This window comes from Microtus oregoni, unplaced genomic scaffold, assembly GCF_018167655.1.
Source record: "Microtus oregoni isolate MIOR12 unplaced genomic scaffold, Mior012 000202F_ref0000011, whole genome shotgun sequence".
NCBI classification, from domain to species: Eukaryota; Metazoa; Chordata; class Mammalia; order Rodentia; family Cricetidae; genus Microtus; species Microtus oregoni.
The window spans coordinates 212,874-240,221 of record NW_024544861.1 but is presented as its reverse complement, the minus strand read 5'-3'; the positions used below and the strand labels follow the sequence as shown (position 1 = coordinate 240,221).

Genomic DNA, 27,348 nt, shown 5'->3' with positions numbered 1-27,348 from the left:
AGGAGGGCAGTTCCTTTGAAACAAAGTCAAAAGGTAGGCAGGCCATGAGTTTTCGAGGTAGCTGATGGCTGGCAATAGCAGCATCCTGTTGTCCTAGAAATGGAAAGAAATCTTCAGGACGCCTCTACTCCAAGCTTCATTTGGCAATGTAGAAAGTTAGTGTTATAGAGGAAAAGATGATAATTCATGGTCTCTCAGAACCGAGGCTGGCGTCTGGGTTCTCTGACTTGGAGTCAGGTATCGTTTTCTCTTTCCTAACACTTCTGGATTCTGAACTTCTCTGTCTAACAGATAGCAAGGGTAACAAGGCCCCACAGTGTGAACTTCCATCTGTTCTGTCCACTGTAAACAATGAAGCCATACTCAGAAGTTCCAAGTTGCTGCTGTGGGCTTTGCCACAAACTCATAGAAAAGATGCCCACATCTCTTAATAGACACCCATAATGCCACCAGCCCTACCTAAGACTCTTTAGGTGTTTCTATCCTAGCTGACAGGAAAGGAAATTTCTCAGATGAGATAGATCTGGTCCTGGTGCTGGGGAAAATCATCTTTGACTTCCCTGCAGGGTTCATGCAGAGACTGTTGTCCACTGACAGATCTCGATTCTGTGTCTCCAGCGGCAAATGAACAAAGACTGGCCTAAACGGAACACTGACATTGAACACAGAAAGAAAGAAAGCGGAGCTCAGTGTGCCTACACCTAGACACAAGAAAGAAAGTGTACAAGTGCCCAGCACAAAGGAAGGCAAAGAAAGGATAGTGGAGATTTTGATCACAGCCATGGTAGATGTGACCAGGCAAGAGATGTGGCCAAGACAGGCACATATTTTGACAGTATCTGTGAGAAGACACCTCAAAGAAGGTTTATTTAGAAACTGAAAATCAAACACAGTGAATGCTTACGAGACAGACTGGAAACAACAAGGGGACTAGGCCATGAACTTCAGAGACCATCAAACAAGAGGGCAGACTCCAGGAAGAGGAAACGTTGAGAAGTGGAAAACGAACAAGGAAGCCCTTCTCTCCCCTGACTCCCTCACACACCACCTGCTGCAATCCTGGCGGAAAAGTCCAGGGCGCGTTGCTGCATGCTGATGGAAAGCCTTGGAGAACAGAGTGCCAGGAACAGCCACATACACATGGGTAGCAGCTTAGGACTGGCCTCTTTTCGAGCCACAGCTGTCTTCTAGGTCACTGTCCCAGGGGCCTAAGTATCACTGGACTGAGCAGCCACCAAAGGAGAAGTTGCTGTCAGGTGGCACCGACTCTCCCACTGGCCACCACCTTCCACTGCATCCCTGGAGGGGGAGAAGATTACAAAGGCTCAAGCACTGGAATGTGTCAAGGGACTGTGAATAAACTCACCATGCAGGTGCCCTTCATGGGCCATGCACATGGCTTCTAACTTAGCCTCTAAGCTGAGTAACAAAACAGCCAATAATTATTTCTGAACAGCTTTGCCTATTTAGAAGGAGTTCATTAATGTTTGACCCAAATTTCACCCTCCCCAAATTTCTTCCCAGCGGGATTATTCTACATTCCAGGCCCACCCAAACTCCCTCATCTCCCCTGATGGGATATCTCAAGTTTTTTCTTTCCCAAGCCAATAGATTATAGATTATTGTATGTTACATCTTCCATATCATCCCACGTAATGAGCACTGTCCTATGAAAACTAAATATTGTGATGATTTCTCTCAAAGTAAGGCACTTGAAAAGAGCCCAGCACTTCATACACAGCAAACGTGACATAGGCTGTGCCCTTTACTTAAGTGGAGACACCCAATCGATCTCTTTCCTGGCAATGCTAACGTGTTATTGATTGATAATGAGTTTGTCATAAACATAAAAACTCATGTTTGCTGTTCTGATCCCTTTCATTTCTTTCTCTTCTCTTATTGCTCTAGCTAGTGCTTTAAGTGCTGTGTTGAAAAGAGGTGGGGACAGCAAAAGCCCTCTCTTGTTCCTGTCTTCAATGGGTTTTTTTTTTTTTTTTTTGCCCATTAGGCTCACATTGGCTATGTGTTCGTCATATACACATTTTATTATGTTGAGGTATATTTTCTCCAGTCTAACCCTCTCTAGGACTTTTATCATGGAGGCATGTTAGATTTTTGTCAAAGTTCTTTTTTGCGTCTAAGGAGATGATTGAGTGATTTTTGTCTTTAAGTCCATGTATAGGATTGCATGTATTAATTTATGTATAGTAAATCATAGCTGCATCTCTAGGATGAATCCACCTTGATTGTGGTGAAAATCTTTTTGATATATGCCAGCATTTGGTTTGCAAATATTTTTATTGAGAGTTTTTGCATCCATGTTCATCAGGAATATTAGTTTATATGTTTTGGAATTATAGCAGTAACTGAAAACATTTGGAAGTATTTCCTTTGTTTCTATTTTTTTTTTTAATTTGAGAGCTATTAGTTGTAGTTCTTTATTGAAAGTCTGGCAGAATTCTGCCTTGAATACGTCAGGATCTGCTCTTTTTAAGGTGAAAGTTTGCATTACTGATTTTTAATCTCCTTATTTGTTATGATACTGTTTAAATTGTTGCGAATTTCTTGATTTAACTTCTGTGGTGGGTAAATATAGACATTTATCCATTTCTTTTATGATTTCTAACTTAATGGAGTGTAAGCTTCCAAAATATTACCTTACAATGTCCTAAATTTCTTTGGCATCTAGTGTAATGTCTATCTCTATTTCTGCTAATTTGGGCCATGTCATCTCTTCCTTCTTTTGGTTAATTGTCAATTTGGCTTATCTTTTCAGAGAACCAGGTCTTAGATTTGTTAATTCCTCACATTGGTCTGTTTGCTTCTATTATATTAATTTCTGTTCTGTTTTTAATTTTTCTTCCCATTTAGGGTATTTGGGTTTGGTTTATTCTTATTTTTCCAGATTTTTGCATTGCATTAGTTCTCTTTCTGCCTTTATAATGAGGGCATTCAGAGCTTATATCGCCCTTTTAGGGCATGTGTCTAATGTGTTTTGTTGTGCTTTGATTTCACTTTTATTTGTTCCCAAGAATTTTTAAATTTCCATCTTATTCGAGACCAGCCTGGTCTACAGAGCTAGTTCCAGGACAGGAACCAAAGCCACAGAGAAACCCTGTCTCGAAAAACCAAAAAAAAAAAAAAAAAAAAAAAAAAAATTTCCATCTTATTTTTTTCATTGTCCCCTTCATCATTCAGTGGTGTGTTATTTAATCTCCACAAGCTTATGCAATTTCTAGAGATTTTTTTCTTTGAATTTTAGCTTTATTGCATCATGGTCATATAGGTTACACAGTGTTACTTCAATTTTTCTATATTTGTTGAGATTTGTTTTGTGTTTCAATTAATTTGTACATTTCTCTGTTAATTTTTGTCCATTTGCTCTAGAAAAATTGGCTTATAGAAATCACCCATCATTACTGTGTTGTGGTTAATCTTTACCTTGACAGCAGAATGCTTTTTATGAAATTGAGTGTGTCAGAGTTTGCTGTATATATGTGTAATATTTTAATGTCTTCTTGGTTTATATAGTTTGTCTCTTCTGATTATTTTTATGTTATTAGATTGTAATACATTATTGTGAATTTGAGACAAAAAAGAAAATTTGTCTCAGTTAAACTTCATATTCTGGGCTTATTAACCATTTTGCCACTCGAGTGCATGCTATACAAATTTCAGTGTTTCAAATGATTTTGGATACCTACCTACTAAGCCATGTTTCAAATGTCTTCAAAGAGCATAGATGACCTGTAGTGGTCACTACCTAGATATTTCAGTTCTGCCTTTTTGGTTTTCAGCCAAGGGAAAAACACTCAGGCGGGCAGAACGAAGTATACTAGCTCACTATGCTACAAACACATAAGGCTCAACGTGCTTAAGCATGGGCTCATCCTGTACGGCTTTGCCTGATGATCTGTTAAATGTCTCACCAAGCAACTCTTCTGTCCCATGAGAAGATGATCTCATCTTGCATGAGTTACTTTTAGTCATTTATATAATGAAGTTCATAAAATTCCAGTAAAGCCCACTTTTAAGGTGCAACTTTGCAATTTCTAGGGTTTGGCTTTAGTTTTTCTTGAAGAACTGGGGTACTGCTTACTGATGTCTAAGCTTCCCTATTTCACCTGTGCTGCAGAAGAGCCATTTGGAGCTAGCCTTCTGGTCGATGAGAGTTTGTATACTTTGCTCAGATTCAGTTCAGGCTTTTCAGTAACTCTAGACAGCAACTTGTCCCAAAATGTTTGCTATTTTTTCAATGAGAGTTTACTCTTATTGTAGCAGAATATGCAATATTTCCTCCATAAATAGGGAGAAACAAGTGTTTCTGGGATTTCCACTTTCTCTGAACATACTTTGGATTTGGATTTGTTCTTGATTTTATGTTCTTTCTTCTAAATTTTTCAAATGCCATTAACTCTCTAGATAACTCAACATGTGCCCTCAAATCACCACAGTATCCGATATCTTCATTTATCACATACGTTGAAGTAGCTATGAAGAGTTAGAGAAAGGTTTAAATAGAAGGGAGAAGAGAAAGAAAGGACTGCTAATATGCCATTGCTTAAGTCTTCATAATGTCCAAGCCTCTTGTTACATCCATAGAAGATGTAACAGTTCCCTCTCAGCAATAGCGAAGGCAGTACAGGACTTTAGAATAAAAGGGTGATGTGGTGACATCATTGGCCTGGAAGAGCCTCAGCATATATTATTAAATTACCAGTTAATACTTTAGTGTGATTGGCCTGAAAGTTTTGATTCAAGATAAAAGTTTCTGAGAGATTCAACCACACTAGAAGAGACCGACGTTTGGTGCAAAAGGCAACATTGAAAGTGCATGGCTTTACCATCCCAGGAGCCCCTCTGCTGCCAGCTCACTGTTCTACCCCAGCAGGAGCAGCAGGAGAGTGCAATAAGAAGAACAATAAGCAGAAGACAGGGAGTTCTAGCATGGTGTTAGTCTACAGGAGTGTGTACCCAACTGCACAGTTCTATTCCTGCACCGCATCCCCTCCCCCCATTTGTTAAGTGAGTGGGAGGAGAATAATCCATAAGATCCTTTGTCATTCTGACATTCTGATTCCCTGAGTAGCGGGGATGGTGGGTGACAGACACGGGCCTTTTGATTGGGTGGCAGTTGTGTGGGGGACTGTTCTGCAAAGCTGTGGGTAATTGCTTCACATTTGGCTTTTAATATCCTATTGTTAGTATCTGAGACTTTATATTCCACGTAGAAAGAAGAGGTTTTGATGGAAACACAGGGAGGGCAATTTCTTCATTTGTGTCAAAGAATGGAAAAGCCCTCAGTTTCTGAGCTGTGAAATCACACTCGAAAGCTGTTAAGTAGAACCGTGTGGGGTAGGGTTCAAAATGTAGTGAGACCATAACTGACTCTATTCAACCACAGATTTGATTAGAAAAAAAAAAAACACTGACCAAGCTACGCAAAATCCTTGACACAAAACATCATTAAAAATGACGTTTTCTCCAATAATCCAGCAGGTAAGTTTAAAAATGCAAGGTTTTGCTTTATAAATTTTGTGAAATATTTTAAAATTGATGGCACATTTCTCCACATTTAATCTTCAGCACAAATCTATGAGGATGGAATGAAGAGAATACCATTCTCATTTGATAGGAAGAGGGAAATGTAATGTAGATACGGATTGATTATTGATTGATTGACTGTGTGGCGGTTGGATGAGACATTCCCTAAAGGCTCACGTGTTTGAATGCTTGCTCTCCAGTTGGTGGCTGTTTGTGGAGGATGACGAGGTGCACAGTTGTTGAGGAAGTACATCACTGGACATAGCTTTGAGATTTCAAAAGACTCAACGCCATTTCAAGTTACCTCTCTATACTTCCCCTCTGTGGATCAGGATGTGAGCTCTCAGCAGCTGCTCCAGTGCCATGCCTGCCTGCCTGTTGCCGTGTTCCCTGCCTTGGTGGTGAGGGAGCCTTATCCCAGTAGAGGATGGTTTGAATAAAATGGATCTCACAAACTAATATGTTTGAACAACAGTTTTCCAGTTGGTGGCTGTTCAGAGAGGATTAGAAGATGTGTTCTTGATGGAGAAGTTTGCCACTGGGGGTGGACTTTGAAGTTACAAAAGTCACCGTTCTTAATTAGCTCTTTCAGCTGCTTTTGGATCAAGAAGTGAACTTTCTTTCAGCTGTTGTTCCAGCACCATGCCTGCTGCCTGTTCCCTACCGTGATGGTGAAGGAATCTTTCTATCCCTTCCTGGATGGATCCAGAAACCCTTCCTTTTATAGCTTGTCTTGGTCATGGTGTTCTTTACATGAACATAAAATTAACTAACAGAGGTAGTTAACAGTGGCTCCCATGCCATAAATTGAGACTTCTTCCCAATTCTGCTTCTCAAGCTCCTTCCCAAGATAGAGTTCTCTCTATTGGGAAATATGGGGTCATTTTTTGGAGGAAACAGTTTTGCAGTGAAGTTTGAAATGAACAGTTAATCAACAGACTTTTAGTATGCATGCCTTGTAAAAGAGGAGGAGAAGGAGAGTAAAGGAGAAACGCAACGCCAGTTCAGCCATCTCTCCCAGAGGCCTCCAGACTCTCTGTATGATGATTGTACATCATGTACCTGCCACAAATAGAGTCCAAGCTTTCACACAAGTCCTCCCTCAGTAGAGGGCAGGGTTTAGGTGAGAAGAGAAGAAATCTGCACTCAAAAATTGTTTGCAACTGATGTCTATGTACACAGGAGTATGAGGGTCTTTGGACAAGTGAGTACCAAACTTTTCCATTAATACCCAAGAGGAAACATAAGAGTGTCATAGTGACCCGAGCTGACGGTATGCAGCAACCAATGGTGCTGTCAAACTGAGCAGAATGGAAGCAATGACGTGAGATACAATATATCCCTCTATAACAAGATGAAAGGGGGCATTTAATCATTCCTTGACAAGGATGACGGAAAGGTTTGGTGACCAAATCATGCAAAGGGGAAAGCAAAACATTGTAAGGAAATGTACAAAAGCAATGATAATGAAAACCCACTTAATTTCCTATTGTTTCCCTCTATGTGACCCTCCCCCACAAAGGGTCCCTTTCTATTTTCCTGGCTTCTTTGTATATGTCAGCTATATGATCAAATCTAAAAATTCGGAGCTTGGATTTACAAATAAGAAAGAACATGGAGCATCTAAATTTCAGGGTCTGGGTTAACTCTCTCGGTAACCCAGTTCCCTCCATTTACATTCAAATTTCATGATTTCATTTCTCTTTATGGCTGGACAGAATTTCATTGTGCATATTGTGCCACATTTAGGTTGTTTCCATTTCCTAGCTATTGTGAATAGAGAGCCAATGGACATGGTACAGCAAGTATCTCTATAGGATGACACTCGTTCCTTTGAACGTACAGCAAGGAGTGGTATTACCAGGTGATACGGGAGATCCACATGGAGCTTTTTGAGAATTCTCCATAATGATTTCCATAGTGGCTGTGCCAGTGTGTAAACCCAAAAAGCAGTAAACAAGGGCTCTCTCCTTTCCCTGCAGGCTCATCAGCATTTGTTGTCAATTGATGTTTTTAAAAGTTTGATCTTACTAAAGGGGTAATAGGAACAATGGGGAACTTCAGCTGGGGAGTTTGGGGTAAGCAAAGTATTAGGAAAGTGGGAAGAAGCAGAAATAAATAGCATTAAATATTCTTGAAAAAAGCATAGAGAAACATTCTTTTGTAAACTTACATACATCGTGTGTGTGTGTGTGTGTGTGTGTGTGTGTGTGTGTGTGTGCTTGAGTGAATGGGATGATAATGCTCCTCTTAAGAGTTACACACCATCTCACGAAAACATGCCCGGTGCCAGGCTTGGGAACACAGTGTCTGGTTGAGATGGAGCAATGTACCTACAGGGCAGATACCTTCAGATCTTAGGCCAGAGCGCTCTCTACTGTAGCTACAGTAGATTTTGGGTTGCTTTCAGAAAGGACTCTCGAGATCTGTTTGTATGGCTCTTAATACCTACCCCTGTGGTCTCTGAAAAAAATATATTCCAAGGAGCTCTGAAGTACTCCACCAAGCAAAGACCTATATCAGGGCTCTGACATGACAAGCATGAGACCATGTCAAGCATGGTTGGTTTTGACTTCAGTGTATGTCTTTCCCTTCTCAATGTGAAAAGGTGGCTGAAAAAAATCCAGTTGTCCTGCAAGATTTTTTTTAACCATTGTCCAGCAAGATTTATAGATAGCAAATGAATTAGAAATCTGAGTCTTTGGGCAGGTCAGATATGCCTGTGCGTGGTGGTTTGGTTTGGTTTGGTTTGCTGAACCATTTCTAATAGAAGAAAATCTAAATATATCTAGAAGAACATACCTTTAAAGGGATTTGTGGTAAAAAGATCCCTTATTTGCTGTCTTTATTATTGTATTAGATAAATTGTGGATGCCTCACAGAATCATAGAGGAGCTATATCACACTGATCTTTTTTTGGCAAAGGAATGTGGCCTACTAACTAGGCCCAGGTAGAACTGGAGAGCCTCATCAAGCCAGCATCACAAAGTTTTTACTGTCAACCAAGGGACTCCCTAAACCCCTAGACAGTGTTCATGAGAAGCAATACAGGTGGGTGAAGATGTAAAAGGAGCACAAAGAACACTTAGGATCCTGGGTAAGCTGAGCTTCCACGAGAAAAGAGAAGAATAGGGAAGAGAGACCACAGGAAAAAGCAATTGATTATTGCTCAGAGATCAGGGACTGGGATCAGGGAAGTATAGAGAGCTAATTGTAGTATAAAGGGGTGCTTGTTGGTTCCCAGCTGCTCAGCCCTAAAATAGTTTTCTTTATTCATTAACCAATAAAAGCAACACATAGACAAAAGGACCTCCCACACCAGCTAATATTGGAATGGTCCCTAGAGGAGAGATGAATGTTACGCCAGGGAAGAAACTGAGACAACATTCAAGGTAACCCAAGGGGTCCAGTGGCAGGAACATTCATTGCCTATCTAGAGAAAGCCAACCACCCATCTTGACCATCACCACATGAAGAACATGACTGCAGAGGGGGAAATGAGCAAGAAAACGAGATTGGGTCGGGCCTAGGTTGATACACCTCTTCACCATCAGCTCACAGCAAGTCATGTTACACCGTTTAAGCTTATTCTGGCACAACCCAATCCAGCTGGCATTTTCAGCTTAAATCCCACATGCCCGAGTGACCTTTCCATCCTCACAGATGATATTATGTGATACGGAGTCTCTATCCAGGCTATACTATACAGTGGTCCAAAAGAAAAGCAAGAAGCAAAAAACACATATGGTTTACTGTGCTTTCAAGGGAAAAATCTCCTAAAATCACTTAAACATGTGCTGAGCTTTGAGTTCAAGCAATTTGGAAAGTTGTGGAAACACTGGACTGACTACAGGGGCTGCCCAGCATGGTATGAATAATTTGTATGCAGTTCTGTGTGTGCCATGCAGAGGCAGGACTTTGACCATCGGAAGGAAGTGAGAGATTATTAACATCCTATACAGTCTTGTCTGGGAGGTGTCTTCTCTGTGTGCATTTGTGCTGAATTTTCCCTGTGGAACACTGTCTGCACTCTACTTGAAATATAACAGCAAGGTGTTGAATGCATGGACAGACGGGTGAGGGAGAGAAAAGTTGGTCAGGAGTTCTGATCTCCATTCCTCAATGGACTCTCAATGTTTTCTGAGCCTCCTATTTTATTGTCTCTAACATATTGGGTTCTAATTCAGGTAATTTTATAGAACTTTATCAAGACCCCTTGTGGAGTAGCCATTGTAGACTTTGGTGTGATGGAGCAATGGCCATGGTTATGTGTATATACCTATACTAGTGTGTCTTTTAATTGATGCAGTTTTGTTTTGTATTGACACACTTTTGAATAAGATTCAATTTGAATGAAATGGTTTCTAGAACTGAAAAACAGGTGTGAACGGCACTAAGCTTGAGTTCTAGTACAAGTTCCACCTATAAGATTCACATCTCAGACACAGGTAAGTAAAATTTAACCACGTTTGCAACAATGAGGGCTGTTCAAACTGTAGGACGCCTGACCTTCAATAATATTGAGATGTTTCTTGTTGGGAGTAGAGCTAGACAGCTACCACAGAGCATTGTCGAAGAGATTCTGTTCTGTTTGGTGTCACAGTTTGGATGCTAAATGTCCCCTGATAGCTTAGTTCTAAGAATGTCATTACAGAATCTGTTTGAGTCTTTTCTCTCTCAGTAAATTGAGAAGAGTAATGGCTGCCCAGAGATGATGAAGAACTCAATATGACAACACATACAATACAGTTAGCTCAATGCTTTGCATATAAACCATGAGATAGTAGCTGGTAGCCAGCTGATAATGGCCAGAAAGATGAAGTCGGTGCAGAAACGTCTCCAGATCTGTGGGTTTGGCCAAGGTTTTCCACCAAGGCAATTTCAGGCATCCGATAGTTGTACACTATTGAACTCAGGAACAAATCTCTCGCTTAGAAAAGTCTGAATGCTCTACTTCTTCACCCTGCAAGAATGGTCACGAAGAACAGAACAGCCTTTGAGGTTGACAGCATCCTCTGCACACCTCTCTACTCACTGAAAACTTCTCCAGCCTCAGCCAAGCACAGCGGCTAAAGTGGGCTGTGCTTTTTACTGCACTTCACTGTGTCGTAGGAAGAAAGTGGGGGTCTGAGACCCTCTCATGCAATCTCCCATACTTCCTCAGAAACGCTGACCAATGACCAGGGGGCGTTCCAGTGACTTAACCCACAACTGACGTTGCTAAGTGGTGGTCCAATTGACTCCTCCTGTTTCGCAGGAGCCCTCTAAGCAAGGCCAACCATCCCACTCAGTGCTGAAACACATATTCCTAAGACCCCAAACCACAGAGAACAAGCCAGCTGCTTGCTTTCCCCAGAGCAGGCCTTTAAATATATTTTTCAAAGCTTGTGGTCTGAATCATTTGCTCTGCACACGGCATCCTGTTCCTCCCACCGTTCTTCACACACAAAAAAAAAATCATGGTAGCTGCCCTCTTTAGAGCACACCAAGTTTGCCAGTTCCCTACATATGAGGAAGCTTCTACGGATTCAATGGACCAGAGACCTACACCATTCTACTGTGGGTTAAACACCCATTTACACAAGAATATAGTTTTTCAGTGGGTTTCATGGTGTGCTTTGGAGGCAATTCCTTCCTGAACAGCTGCTCTGACTAAATCGAGAGGGCTGCGTCCGTGCCAAGTACATGCTGTAAGGGAACAACAAGTGCATAGAGCCTCCCTGGTAGAAAGCTTATCTGCAAGGTGGCTGCCAACACCTAACCACAGAAATTTAGGCGTCTTCCTGGCACAAATATCAGCCGCCTTCTGCAGGCCTTCTTTTTCTTTGTCTTGAGACTGCATGGGTTGAGAAATGTCAATAAGTACAGGTGTTACCTCTAGAGACTATTCAAGAGATCTCCAATTGTCTCCCGGCAAGGACAAGAAGTTTCTCTGTTGTGAATTCCAGATGACTAGTTTAATAAAGAACTTTCCATTTCAGGACATGTAGTACTTTTAGGGCCATGCAGTTCTTTCTGTAGGGGGCTTCCCTGAGTACTGCGAGAAGTTTAGCATCATTGCTAGCCTCTGGTCACAAACTGTCAGTAGCAACCCCAGGTCTAGCCACATACATATTGCCAATCCCCTGGTAGGTAGAATTATACCACTGAGACGTGATGGTTTAAATGTATGTTATCTCAGTATCTAGAAAACTGGATCTAGGCCTGATCTTAGGGTATCATCTAATTCCACCTCATTTTACTGGTATGAAGTGAGAATAACTGATTGGTGACCCATAAAGGATAAAGGGCCTCTTGATATCTCTAGTACACAAATGGTTTTTCACCCTACTGCATGTTAGACCACTTAAACCCTTTGGCTTTTTGGCCCTCACAGGTCAGTTGGGCTAGCCTCTTGCCCATATGGCTCCCATTCTCAGGTAGTGCTTAAAAGTTCCCAGGTATCTCTCATATGCACTCAGGACTCAAAGACATGACACCATACCACACGGTGCCCATTTTTGACCTTGGATATTTCATGTGGATACATCAAGGTGCCCAAGATGATGATTGCCATGAGTTTGCCCTGCACACAAGTACCATCGTGATGCGGTTGTCTTTGAGGCATTTATGTTCCTGTAAGCAAGCAACCCCAGTAAAACTCATTGGTTCACCATGTGGACCTTTGGTGGGATCTGTTCTTTGGTTGCCATGGATTCGCTATCTAGGGTGAGTAGATGTACATATTGTCTTTCCCTAGGAAAAGCTGTCATACAATAGCTATGTGAGATTCTGTCTCAAAAGGGGTACATTTTTAGGATATTAATTATTATTCTATATAAAGTTGACAATGGATAAATGAATAAAAATCAGAACAAAAATTAATGAAATAGAAACAAAAACAATAGAAAGGATCTAGGAGCTGCCACTTTGAGAAGAAACACAAGATTTACAGACCCTTGGCTCTGTTAAGGAAAAGAAAAAGATGACCCACATAAATAGGATCAGGATGATAAGAAAACATTGCAAGATATTGTAAGGGAATACTTTAAAAATTATGCTCTATTACTTTAAAAATCTAAAAGAAAAGGGCAAATTTCTAGATTCGTATAAACCACCAAAGCTCAGTGTGGGGGAAAAGAGCAATGGTGATGGAATGGCCATACCAGATTTCCAGTTATACTGAGGAGCAAAGGTAACGAAACAGCATGGTGCTGCACAGAAACAGACACGGAGCAATGGACAAAATCGAAGGTCCAAACATAAGCGCCCTTAATTACAACCCGAAAACATCCACTGCAGAAAAGACAGAGTATTCACCAAACAATGCCAAGAAAACTTGATGGCTACATGTAGAAGGATGAAATTAGACCCACATCTATTGCCTTTCCCCGTAAGACAGCTGCACATGCATCAAAGACCTCAGGGTGGAGCCTGAAACCCTGAAATTGCTAAGAGAAACCCTAGGCAGCATCTTACACAATGCAGATGCAGGAAGGGAATTTCTGACTTGGGTTCCAGTTGGGGAGGAAGGCCAACAATTGACAAGTGAGACCCCATGAACATAAAATACTTCTGGACAGCAAAGGAAGCAAGGAAGCAAGCAGTCACATGAAGAGAAACCCACAGGAAGGGATAATGCGTTTGCTTGTCTGTATCTGATAGACGATTAGTATCCAGAATATGGAAAGAACACAAAGAATCAAAGACACAAATCGCCAACTAAACATGGCTATGAAGCTGAACTGTGAGTTTTCTGAAGAAAAAATAAAAATGGCTAAAATATTTAGAAGGGAAAAATGAGGCAATTATTATAATTTCAAAAACAAAAAAAAGAATAATCTTAAAAGTCTTCAACATCCTTAGGAATCATGGAAATGCAAATTAAAATCACTCTGATATTTTTATCTTCAATCAGAATGGTTAAGGTAAAAAAAACTATGGAGGACAAATTCTGGCGACAAAGTTGAGGAGGGGAAACCTCCATGCACAGTTGATGGCTTTGAGAGCTGGTCTAGAAGCTGTGGAAATCAGTGTGAAGACGTCTCAAACACGGAGAAATAGATCTGCCAAATGATGCAACTGTACCAGGCCTTGGCATGTGCACAAAGGATGGGGCGTCCTACCCTACAGATACTTGGCAGCCATGTTCATTTTTGCTCCACTCACAAGAGTCAAGGAGGTAGAAATAACCTACACACCAATCAACTGATGAATGGATATCGAGAATGTGATATGTATGCATAATGGGAATATTCTTCAGCTGGAAATATCGAAAGCACACAATTTTCAGGTAAATGGATGAGACTAGAAAATGTTATGCTGAGTGAGATCACCTAGATCCAGAAAGACAAACACCACATCTTCTCTATCATTCGTGGTTCCTTGTTCTGAGTCTCTCTCTGGATGTGAGAATATAGCCTGGAGTAACCAAAGAAATAAAGAAAGTAGAAAGGGACCGTGGGTGGAGGCACAGAGAGATCTTTAGAGATGGGGTAGTAGGACACAGCAGCTCTAAATGGGGAAATGAGAAAATTCAGGACAGACTTGAAAGGGCAGGAAAGAGGAAAAGTAATACAAAGGAAACAGGAGGGGGGAGAAATAAATAATCCCAAATATGGTTAAAAATGTCAAAGGGATACATTTTTTTTTTTTTTGGTTTTTCGAGACAGGGTTTCTCTGTGGTTTTGGAGCCTGTCCTAGAACTAGCTCTTGTAGACCAGGCTGGTCTCAAACTCACAGAGATCAGCCTGCCTCTGCCTCCCAAGTGCTGGGATTAAAGGTGTGCGCCACCACCGCCCAAAAGGGAAACATTTTATTTTGGTGGCTTGAATGATAATGTCCCCCAAAGGCTTAAGTGCCTGAATACTTGGGCCTTAGTTTCTGGAATTGTTTAAGAAGAATTAGGAGGTGTGGCCTTGTTGGAGGAGGTTTATCACTGGGCTAGACTTTCAAAATTGCTTACAGTTTTTCCAACTTCTTAGGTACTGAGAATTGGGTAATTATTCTAGGTTTGAATATCTGAACTTGGGGATCTAAGAGATCTAAGACAGATGGGACAGAAGATTTTGAGGTTTCAAAGACTCTTCCATTTCCAGAGTGTTCTCTTTATGCCTTCACTATGCAATCATGGACTCCACCCCCTGAAATCATAAGCTATATTCATAGCTTTCTTTTACAAGTTCCCTTGGTCCTGGTGCTTTATTATAGCAATAGAAAAATAACTAATACATTGATCTTTATTTAAATATATATCTCAAGATATTTATACATACATGTATGTGCGCGCGCGCACACACACACACACACACACACACACACACACACACACACATATATATATATATATATATATATATCAATTTTAGGTCACTTGGGGTGATAATGCTACCCCTGAGAGCCATAGACTAGCTAACAAAGTACCTCAGCACCAGATACAAAAATTTCCTCTCAAGTTGTTAATCAAGAGCATCCAAAAGACTTGCAAATCTGGCTATTACCATTGCTATTGGTTGCCTTCCAGAACTTGAAGGTAAGATATTGTAGAGGAAGACACCACACGCTTCAGGCAAAGGGTGTGGAGGCATACAGCTGGAGCTGATCTAGAAGACTCCTCCCTGAGAACTACTTTCACAGTATCTGAAGGTGTTATGGAAGCTGCCATGAGAGAAAAGGAATGAACAGCCTCACCAAGGTGTAAAACCTATGAACCACAATAGCCATCATGGTAAGATATTCTCAGGGGCACAATCCTGATACTTTATGTCTTAAGGTTAAACAACAGCCATCTAGCTAAACTTGTGGCCTGCTAGACAGAAAGGAATTCATGCCTACTACTGTAAACCTAGCCGACACCCATGACTGGTGTGGTCATGTACACTAGAGAAGATTTGCTGCCATTTTCCCAAACCAGTAAAATTCCCAACGGCATTCTAAATGCTCATCTTTATATTCATAGATAATTATAGCACCCATTTCTCATCAAAGATGCTACTTTTTGCAGCATCTAAAGACCTTCACTGGAGGCCATAACTGGTCAAAATGAAGAAAACAAGCAGCAGAGGAATGGCCAATTCCAGTTGATACATATATAACTCCTACTCCTAAGGTTTGGAAAATATCACAGAATGGGGCACAGAAAAATAGTAAGAGTCAGGGGATCAGAACATCTGCTGTGAGATTGTGTCTTGTATATAGGACAGGGAAGCTGTACCCATGAAATCTGAAGTGCGTAATAACAATACTAGTTCATGTTTCAACATACAGGGTATAAATTTCACAAGACTCTGCCCCACAATAAAGAGTTATAGGTAATTTGTGGCTGCTAAGAGAGGGAAAATCAGGCTTCTCCAGGGACAAACCCCTGATAGGTTAGCCAATCCAAGTGGTCAAACCTAAACTACATATAAGCAGCATTAAATAGACTAGCAGGTAGTATTTATGTGCACCTGTGTGATTTAACAACAATAATTAAAAAGATGAGGTCACAAGTTTGAGAGAGAGTTATGAGAGAGACACGAAGAGTTTGAAAGAAGGAAGGAAAGAAAGAAAATTATGGAAATTTCCATTGGAAATTCATGTACTCATACATGAAATTCTCAAAAATATAAACTTTATGATAATAATTAAATTTTCTTCTATATAAAGGCACACAATGAGCAATGACAATAAACTACCAGATAACAGAGGTAGATGGAAGGAAAAGGCCACGTTTCAGTACCTTTAGTGGCAATTTTCCCTGCTCTCTGAACAAGTAACCCAATATGTTCCTTTTGTATTGAGCTATAAATTACACCGACCCTGAAGAAGATTAAGGGAGATGAGCAAGGGCATCCACATATATCCTCAATTTAACACAGATCAAATTTGCTTTGGGTCAATTCAATGAGTAAATGTTGACTTCAGTTGTAACCTCCAAAGGTAAGGCCATAAAAATGTCATATAACCTTCCAACATTAGTAAATATCTCTCAGGATCCCAAAGAAACCAAATCTAAATTATTTGCTCATATGGTGGAGTAGTAAAATCTTCTAATTCACATTGTGAAAATTTATTTTTTAAAAAAGGAATGCCAGGAATTCTGTTGAGTTGAAGTCAAATGATGGTAAGTAGATAAATGATGAAAAAAAAATAATGATTTTTTTAGTAGTCACGTGTGTGTGTGTGTGTGTGTGTGTGTGTGTGTGTGTGAAAAAATTTTTCTAACACACAATCAATCTACACCATGGAATAATCTATTTATTCAGTAAACATACAGAGAAATGTCTAAATCCTGGAGAAACTTTAGGAAATTAAAGAGATAATTATCTTTCCTCTCGTATTGAATAGTCTAGTGGGGGAAGGACAGTCAAACTAGCAGAAAACACAATGCATGTTCTGATAATTGGTTGTAAGGGAAACAAAAAGAAGCAAAAATCTCCAAGGAATCATTTTTTTTCTGCTTGGTGTAGGGGGAAGATGGAGTCCTTATACTCTTTGCCCGTATAATTTTACTTTCTTTCTGGCCTCACATTTTCCTCTTCTGATACCCTACAAACTTGAGCATACTAACCCCATACTTAAAAACATAAAAGATTGGGATGCATTATACACAACTGCATTATTGAAGATCGAGCTCTGGCTGGTATCATGAGTTGTTAAGGCTGAGAGAAAGGTATATTGTATCTCCTTCAAGAGAAAACATTTGACTGTCTCTAAAATACATTAAATTACATTATCTAATAGAGCTTTTCTACTCATACATTTTTGCATTGTTCAATGTAGAAGTTACTCATGTGACTGAACTGGAGCCATTATCACTAGCAAAGTAAATTTTTGTTTTCTTTCATTTTAAGTTTACTAAAATGGTAATAGTCACACGTGACACATATTTACGCCAATACAATATTTTAGAGGTAGCTAGACAATGGAAACCTGTCTATCAGGAGTGCTGGAGCCAGGACGGAGGAAGCAAAGAACCAAGATAGATAGCAATTCTATGGAAAAGATTTCCCGCCTTTCTAGGAACTGAGAACTAAGTAAGTGTCCTAGGTTTGAGTACCTGAAGTCAGGAATCCAAGAAAGATATCTAAGCTTGATGGGACAGGTGACTCATCTCTAAATCTAAACTGTAGACAGTTCTGCTATGATGCCTAACTCTGTCTATCCCACATAGATGTGCATCATATTAGCAAAATATAATTGCTGAGGAACCTCAGATCAAATCAATGTGACTTGTCTACCACCTGTCACCTAATTATTGTAGTCACAAAGCAAAGGTATGTGGTCATATCAAGTCTCTCAAAAGTAAAGATGCTGGCTTGAATCATGACTACACGAAAGCAAATTCAAAAATAGTTTTCTAGTACATTTTGTTAGTTAAAGTACAATTAATAGTTACCCTTACACAGACGTTATCAGATTTTCAAGATGTTAAATGTGTATCACAATTGGAAGCCCTGAAATACAAGCAATGCCATCAAGCACTGAGCATCCTAATCAATATAAATTAATTAAAAATGGTGGATCTTACGGTTCATGAGGCAGAAAATTAGTCTTGGTAGAAATATGTTTTTTTTTTTTTTTGGTTTTTCGAGACAGGGTTTCTCTGTGGTTTTGGAGCCTGTCCTGGAACTAGCTCTTGTAGAGCAGGCTGGTCTCGAACTCACAGAGATCTGCCTGCCTCTGCCTCCCGAGTGCTGGGATTATAGAAATATGGTTTTATTGATCTGGTTCTGATTTGCTGAGTAGGCCCCAGGAATCTGATTTATTAAGTAATTAGATGATTCTAATCAAGCAAACTGATGATCTTACTTGAATTGGGTCTTCTTTTTAAAATATGTAACTCTGATCTCCTATACAGAAGTTCTTCCTGAGTCACAGAAAGCAGCATTGAGTTATGAGAAGCTGAGTCCATAGTAGGGATAGGGAAGGCCCAAGGGATGTGGCTGGAAGCAGGGAAACACGGAGCTGAGGATTCTATTTGGCTCATTTCGACTTAAGATTTTGAAACAATGTCTATATGGGGTTATCCAGCAAGCACACTTTATCTTCTTGTCTAGATCTCAGAGGAAGCTATGGCTAAAAATAAAAAAAGGAAGTAGGTGGCGTTTAGATGACAATAAAAGTCATGGGTGGGGCAATCACATGTGTATGGAGGAAAACTTCCTGAGAACTGGTGAGGCCAGGGAGAAAAGGATCAGCGCGTGGGGAAAGAAACAACCTACACTGAGTTGGGAAGTAAACTGGGGAATTAGAATGCTTAGGAAAATGAATGGGGGAAGTATTTGAAAAAGGAAGCTGAAATGATTATAAGAGGTCAAGTAATAATATTGTTTTCAAAACGTGAGACTTCTATTATTTTGTTAACTAAGGTCAAAAACCAAGCAGAAGAAGGCGAAGCTGCACTTGAAAAATATAGAATGAAAGATTAGTATCTAAAACATGACTAATGCCCAGACATCAATAAAGAGAACACATATACTTAAATGGCAGGACAAGGAGAAATCAGTCTTGAATCGACCAGGATACAGTCCCTGCTGGCTAGCTTTAACAGTACTAGAAGGGACTGAGAAGGTTGCCAGGGGAGAAAGGAATGTTTAGTCATCGGGGAATGGGGCTACTTGACAAGGATTAGGAGGTGTGGAGGAAGTTTGTCACTGGAATTCATATACAGAACTTTTATCCACCTCTCCTGGACCATGTCTGCTTGAATGCCACCATGTTTCCTGCCATGCTGATAATGGACTAAACCTCTGAACTGTAAGTTAGCCCCAATTAAATGTTTTCTTTTCATAAGAGTTGCCATGGTCATGGTGTCTCTTCACCATGTAATAGAACACAGACTAAGATGTGGTATATATATGTAAAAATTTCAAAGATTAAATAAAAGTAATATAAAAAGAAAAGCACATAGAATTTGTCATAAAAAGGACCAGACTTAGAGGGGTATATGGTTGATATAAATATAAATAAAAGTAATTAAGAACCAAAGAACTTTACATCCTACAGTAAAGACACTTGTTCAACCATGTTCATTGCTGCTCTATTCATAATAGCCAGAAATTAGAAATAGTCTAGATGTCCATCAATGGAAGAATGGATAAAGGAAATGTGGTACATTTGCATAATGGAATATTATTCAGCTGTTAAAAATGAAATTATGCATTTCATAGGTAAATAGATGGAGCTAGAAAAAAATTAACCCTAGTAAGGTAATCCAGACCCAGAAAGAGAAATATTCTCTTATATGTGGCTGTTAGCTGTTAAGTCTTTGGTAAACAGGTTATAATCCATATATTCACAGAGGCTAGGTATAGAGTAAGGGAGTGGGGAGACGGGTCTCACAAGGAAGAGGAAATAGAATAGATCACTATGAATGGAAGAGGTGGGGAGGGACAGAAGGATCTAATGAGGGGGGAGAAGAGTGATTAAGGGAAGGACAAATAAAACTAAGGACCATTACAGAGATTATATGGAAACCCAATTCTGTGGAAACTTCTTAAAATATACACATATATGAAAAAATAAAAATGGAATAACCAAATATCAGAGGAGACAAAATCCTGACTAGACATCTCTCATCACCAAAACCTACAGTTCCATGAATGGGTTACATCTAATTGAATTGTTGACCAGGGGACCCCATGGACACCCCCAAAACCATAGGTTATTGCCAAAGCTATTGGGTGCTCTCTACAAACTGATGGTAAGGCCCTACTGCCAAAGACAACACCTACATAACTCAATGAACGTGGAGAAGTTGAGCTGGTGCTTGTCTAGAGCCTTCATTCCTCCTGAACAGTATTGCTGGTACTAGAAGGCTCTCTGCACATTATCTGGGGAGAAAGGTAAACAACACAACTACAAACATTTCCATCTACATTGGTGACTTGCCTACAAGATAAACTGGTGTGACGAAGACACAAACCTGTGGGACTAACCAAGCAATATCTGATTGGATTTAAGGCCCACTCCATGAGGTGGAACTCACACCTGACACTTCTCAGATGGCCAAGAACCCGAGACCAGATAGACCAGAGTCCTGGGAAAAACCAAACACTATTGTTCTGCTGAAGGAACATGGCAGTCAAATGTCTCTCAATAACATTCTGCTATGCTTTTAGAGCAGGGTCTTGCTCCTCCATCATCAGAGAAGCTTCTTCCTGGCGCATATGGGACAAATACAGACCAACAATGGAATAATGTACAGAGAGTAGGAGACCTTGGAATGCTCATTCCTACTGGGACATCTCCATCAAATCCCTCTCCTCAGAGCTCAAGGAACCCTATGGAAGCAGAGGAGGAAAGACTCTAAGAGTCAGTGGGGATCGAAGACACCCAGGAAACAAGGTCTTCCATGCACAACAGGACTGACACACGTGTGAACTCACAGAGGCTGTGGTAGCATGCACAGGTCCTACACATGTCTAAGCCAGATGGAGTCCCAGTGCTGAGAGCGGGAGCAGACCCAAGGCTCCATCCCTAACCCAGAAACTATCTCCAATTGATAACTGCTCACAAATGAAAAACTTAGCTTTTCCTGGTGGCGTCTTCACTGGGTATACAAACAACTCTTAGGGACAGACTCCATGCCGAGCACAACACAAAGGGAACTCAACACCATTTCTGGAGGGTCCTCGTCTCTTGGGGTTTTGTCTAGGCATGATTTTTATTTTCTTTCCTTTTTCCCCCTTTAGGTTTTTTTGTATATATTATATGATGGTTTCCATGTTGTATTTTTATGAGATTTCCATGTGTTCCTTGTGCTTTTATCTTTGGATCTTTTCCTCCCAGCTGTTTATTTCTTCTTATTTCAGTTTGTTTTCTTCTTCTTCTTCTTCTTCTTCTTCTTATTATTATTATTATTATTATTATTATTATACTCTTCAGAGAGAGTGAGAGCAAGAAAGTGAATGTGTGTGTGACAAAGAGAAGAGAAGAGAAGAGAAGAGGAGAGGAGAGGAGAGGAGAGAGAGAGAGAGAGAGAGAGAGAGAGAGAGAAGATTTGCCTGGATGGGGAGTAGGGGACAATCTGGGAGGAGTTGGGGGAGGGGAAATCATAGTCAGAATATATTGTATGAAAAACAATCTCTTTTCAATTTTACCAAAGGGAAAGTAAGTGGCGTTAAGTGATGCCATCATTATAGGAGGACCAGCCCTACAGACAGGGCTCAGTTTAACAAACAGCAGCCCTCTCGAAGTGGCACTAGACTGTTGCTCTTCTCTGAAATGCTTCTTTGGAAAAGCATCATTAGCCAAATTCGGTCAGTTCATAGCCATAGATTTTCCTGGGTGAGGGTGACCTAGCTGTCTTTGTATTCAAATATATTCTGTTTTAACATGGTTGCTATTTGTGGACATCAGAATTTTCAATTTCCCTTTTATTAACAAATATGTGATTAGATTATTTCAAACAAGAGCCATGTGATGATCCATCAAGAAAATTCAAGCCCTTCTGAGTACTGCAAGAGCTAGAGGATGGCTGTTTTCCTGCCAATGGCAGCTAGCCTCTCATTTCTGGGTTAGGATACTCCTTAAGAGTGTTTACTCCATGCTCAGCTGCAAACAGGACATCTGTACTATACCTCCTCTCCAGAGGTTCAGGCTCCATCGTGGAGAGGGACCAAAAAGGCTGTATGAGAGAGCATCCTCTGGACACAGTAAGATTGCTGCTCTCATAAACTCACAAGGTTGTGTTTGCTTGCACAAGATCAATAGTCAGTGTTCAGCTTCTAGGTGGGAAAGGTTCACTAGTGCCCACCTCTTGCTGAGGAGCCATCAACAGTCGATGGATTCTGAGGGAGATGGAATGTCAATTTCTTTAAGGGCGTGGTTCCGGTAGGTGGAACACACTCCAGTAGATGGTCCTGCACACATGAGTATATGAGCAGCACACATTGTATCAGCAAATTGTTAAGACAAATAAAGAGGACCCAGATTGGAAGGGCATGAGGGTTAACAGAGGGTTCTTGAAGGAGGTGCAAAGAAGAATGGGGGTGAACAAGACAAAGTGCATAGCATGCATGTGTGAGATGATTAAAGAATTAACAAGAATAATATATAGCATCCTTTTGTATTTTAAAATATATTTAACTCAAACTTTTACTTAAATGATCATAGGTAGCAGATGGATACCAAGTTACTCAGTGAGAACTTCATTTATTCCTCTTGTTTTGCATGAGTAAGGAGCGACTCAGAGAATCTATATAGTTTCTAAGGGAGGAAATCAAGACTAAAATTCAGACCTTGTGATTGCTAAAAGTAATGCTGTCTGTATGGTGTTCAGTGGCATTTCTGTGCATCTATGTGCACACTTAAAAGGAAAATCAACTGTTTTAAAAGGAGTCATACATTTTTGAAAGTACTAATTTTTTTAAAAGGTTTAATATGATAAGTCATCTGGGAAAGACAAATTAAATGGATGTTTTTTATTAACAAAATGATAATGTTTGTTATTGGTGAGTGAGATAAATACTCTTTTATAACCATTTATAAAAATGATAATCATTAATACAGTGTTGTAGGAGATCTAGTTTGTGGCAAACATGTTATTAACATACATATTAATAAAGCATTTCAGCTTTGTTGTTATCTGAAATTCCAGCATATACATAAAGAAATGCGTTCAGGGCATTAAAATCATAAAGTTTTCTGAAATCCTAGAAACACCTACAGATCTAGTAGTAGAAAATGAATAAGACAGATACAGAAAAAATGAATGAGTTCTGTTTCCACATTTTCCAGTGATGTTCAAATACACTGTTGTTAAAAAATAAAATAAAATTCAAGATCCAGAAAACAGGAAAGTGCCAATGCAATAGTGCCATTTATATAAGACAATGGGGAAAAGTTATAACTTTATATTGTTTTAAGAATGTGTGTAGAGATACTGTGAAAAAAAGTTATCTGGAGATGGGGTGGCCACTAAAAGTTGACTTCTTTTTTGTTATTTTGGCCTCATATTTGTTGGATTTGCCTCAAGTCACTGACATTGTACATGTGAAATCTTTAAGGCAATGTTGATTATTGAACATTACATTTAAGTTAAAACACTTGGTCTGAAGAACTAAATTTTTTTTATGCAGTCATCAACAGCTTAATTTCCTAGGTGCCTTAGACATTGGGTCCTTGGTATGGAGCCGTGAACCAAATAGGTATATTCTTGCACCTGAAAGACTTTCCCTACAGTTTAGAAATAGATGTGTTTTCTCTGCAGAGACCATCTGACTTCCTTTTCTTTTGGGGGGCATAAGGGGTTCTAGACAGAGTTTGGCTATGTAGCTTTAGCTGTCCTGAAACTTGCTCTGTAGACCAGGCTAATCTCGAACTCATGGAGATTCACTTGCTTTTGCCTCCCAGGTTCTGGGATTAAAGGTGTGCGCCACCACCATCTGGCCCACTCTGACTTTTATATGATTCTCTTCCCCACAACTCTAATCCACCTCCTGCTCTTCCTGACTCCATTAAGAAGTGTATGGAGGACTGTACAGAGGATACAATCACAGCCAACCAAACCCATCTCTTTGCTTTTTAGTCATCCACAGGTGACCAAAGGATCAAGGCAAAAATAGTACAACGTCAGCAAAAGAGACCCTCTTCACTTGTCCCAGAAGTGTCCAGATCTCATCTATGACAGCACCTGAGCTAGAAAGCCGCCAACTTCAGAAATGACTGACTTAGCAAATGTGTTGCTGAAAACATACATTGATGAAAGCTGCAGACAGCCTGCACCTGGGCAACTGCTAGCTTGAATAGTTGAAGCTCCTAGCACACACAAGTTCTACACACACTCTGTAGTTGGTTTTTTTCCAGTGCTGCTCCCTCCATGGTAATGAGGAGAATGCCAGGCTGTCAGACTGTCCTTCGAGGCCCTTCCACCAGCTGCAACTTCAACATTGTGTGAAGCTTGCCCACACTGGTGGCCGTAGACAGAATCCATGCTTCTGGGCTGCTTCTGAGAACCACTGTTCATATTTCTTAGCAATTTAAGTCTGTTCCTCGTCTCTTATGCCTGCAAATGGAAATCCCTCCATTTCATAGTCTCAGCTGCTAGAACTACTTCATACTGTCATCATCAAAAAAGACAAATGCTTAACCCCAGGAAGAAAGTAGTCTTCAAAGTTCCTGATGTGTCTTAGAGCAAAGAACAGCATAGTGAAGATTCTACGCCTGTAACTTCTCAGTTGAGAACAATTCAAGCTCACAACTAAAGGCTCTCTCTGTGTGGAACAATGGCATTAAACTCCTGTATCACCTCCACCTCCACCAACCTGTGTGACCTAGGTAAGTACCATAGACAGGCACATTTAACTCCAATGTCATCCCACCTCCACCAGCCTGTGTGACCTAGGTAAGTACCATAGACAGGCACATTTAACTCCAATGTCATCCCACCTCCACCAGCCTGTGTGACCTAGGTAAGTACCATAGACATGCACATTTAACTCCAATGTCGCCCCCACCTACACCAGACTGTGTGACCTAGGTAAGTACCATAGACAGGCACATTTAACTCCAATGTCGCCCCCACCTCCACCAGCCCGTGTGACCTAGGTAAGTACCATAGATATGCACATTTAACTCCAATGTCGCCCCCACCTCCACCAGACTGTGTGACCTAGGTAAGTACCATAGACAGGCACATTTAACTCCAATGTCACCCCACCTCCACCAGACTGTGTGACCTAAGTAAGAAGCGTCAACATGCACATTTAACTTCAACATCATCCCCACCTCCACCAGCTGGTGTGGCCTTCGTAAGTCCCTATTTTTCTCTTTCTTTCCGATGCTGCTCTATTTTCCTTATCTCAGCTTCTTACAAATTGCTGTTCTGGGAAGTCTTCCCTGAGTTACAAATCAGTGTTCTTCCTGCCCATATGACTAACGTTGACCCCCCCATACTCTGCTGTCTAACTTGTTACACAGCATTATAATTGCAAACATGTTCCTCAATTTATCTTAGCTTTATCATCTCATTTATGTTGCCGGCCAATACACAATTTCTACCAGTTTAACAAATATTAAAACAATTGCTAATGCTAGGAACATACTACAGGTAAAGCTGTATAAACACATTCTCTCCGATTGCCACAAAATCCTACTAGAAAGTTAGTAGTGTTATTGATGTGTTTGTTGCTGATGAAAGTAAATGCAAGAAAGATGACAGAGATGGTTAGTAGGGCATCAGGGGAGTTAACAATCAAGCCCTTGCTGCTTTAAGGACCATGCTTTTAGCTGCTACCCTGTGAATAGGAGCTTACAACACCAGCTCTGCGTATTTAGTGAACTCAGACTCCGTATTAGAACTGTCACACTCGTTAAGCTCCCTCAAACCCTGGGATCTACATACAGTGGTCATAATACCAATTTTTTAATGTACAATTAAGGTTTGGAAGTGTTAGTGATCTCGCCAAGGTCAATGAACAAGGACTATGAATGCAAGTGAATCTCCCTCCAGAGCCCGAGTCCTAACCGACTAACTGGTTACATGATGAGATGGTAGAATGGACTTGAATCTTTGAAAACACTATACACGTTTTCAAGAATAACTACCTAGAACAAAACTGGATCCTAACCCCTTCTGAGTAATGCAAACCAACCAAACTGATCTACCACCTGCCTCCCCCCAACACTCACCTTAGCACATGTGTGGATCCATTAATGGTTGTGGTTGAACAGGGGACAGTCTGGCCCAGAATGGAGGGTCTTCTGTAGCGTTCATCATCACAGCAGAGAATGATGAGGAAGGCACGTCTGAAAGACTTATTCAAGAAGGCATAGAGAAAGGGGTTCAACCCTGAATTGATGTAGCCAAGCCAGAGGAAGGCAGTCCACACCTGCTCAGGGACAGTGTAGTCTATGAATGGGTCCACGACATTGGTGACAAAGAAGGGGGCCCAGCAGAAACAGAAGCAGCCCATGATGACGCATAAAGTCTTGGCTGCCTTGGTCTCTGTCCGCATGCGATGTGTGCTGTGCTGGTCAGCTGGCTGGGGCCTGCTTTCCGGGGTAGCTCCTGCTCGTTGTAACATCTGGATCTGCTGGGCATGCTCCTTAGCAGTGACATAGATACGGTAATAGGCCAGCACCATGAGGAAAAACGGGATGTAGAAGGCTACAACAGAGCAGGTGATGGCGTAGGGCTTGTTAACCATGAAGACACAGCATGTCGAGTTAGAGTTGTGGTTGAGTTTCCTTTTTTCTATCTGAGAGTGGGCGGTGGGGAGAAAAAATGAGGGTGGGAAGGTGAGTGAGGAGCAAGCAATGAAAAAATGGCAAAAGTGAAAAAAAACATGGGAAAAAATGGAAAGAGAAGAGAAGAGGAAGAAGATAAAGAAGAGCGCAGGAGAGAAAGAAGGGGAAAGAGAAAAGAAAAAAATAAAATTTATTATTAAAATTTTATTTTTCTTACAAATCTATAGCACATAAGACTTTCACGGTAGAAAAAGAACATAGTCCAGAGTTCAATGAGTTTGTCTATGTGAGGTCTCAGGAAGAAAAGGAAGATAGAATCGGTAATCATTCTCAATTACATCTACACATTTTCTTCCTTGTCTGACTTGTTCATAACACATGAATATCCTTTAACAGGATATCTTAGATCACTACCACCATCAAATATGTTTATGATATGTGCAGATTTTGATCCCTCATATAGATCAATTGCTGAATTTCTTCATTTTAGCTGCCACATTTTTTTTTTTTTTTTTGGTTTTTCCAGATAGGGTTTCTCTGTGGCTTTGGAGCCTGTCCTGGAACTAGCTCTATAGACCAGGCTGGTCTCAAACTCACAGAGATCCGCCTACCTCTGCCTCCCGAGTGCTGGGATTAATGGCGTGCGCCACC

At 40.5% G+C, this 27,348-nt stretch overlaps 1 protein-coding gene across 3 annotated transcripts in view; it reads right to left on the bottom strand.

Moving 5' to 3' along the window:
* LOC121445538 (5-hydroxytryptamine receptor 4-like) overlaps window positions 1-27,348 on the bottom strand; it is a 170,269-nt gene that overhangs the window by 33,604 nt on the left and 109,317 nt on the right. For all 3 annotated transcript variants that reach the window (XM_041647655.1, XM_041647656.1, XM_041647657.1), the window contains exon 6: window positions 26,140-26,708. In XM_041647655.1, coding sequence (XP_041503589.1) covers window positions 26,140-26,708 — 569 coding nt within the window. The remainder of the gene's footprint in view (window positions 1-26,139; window positions 26,709-27,348) is intronic.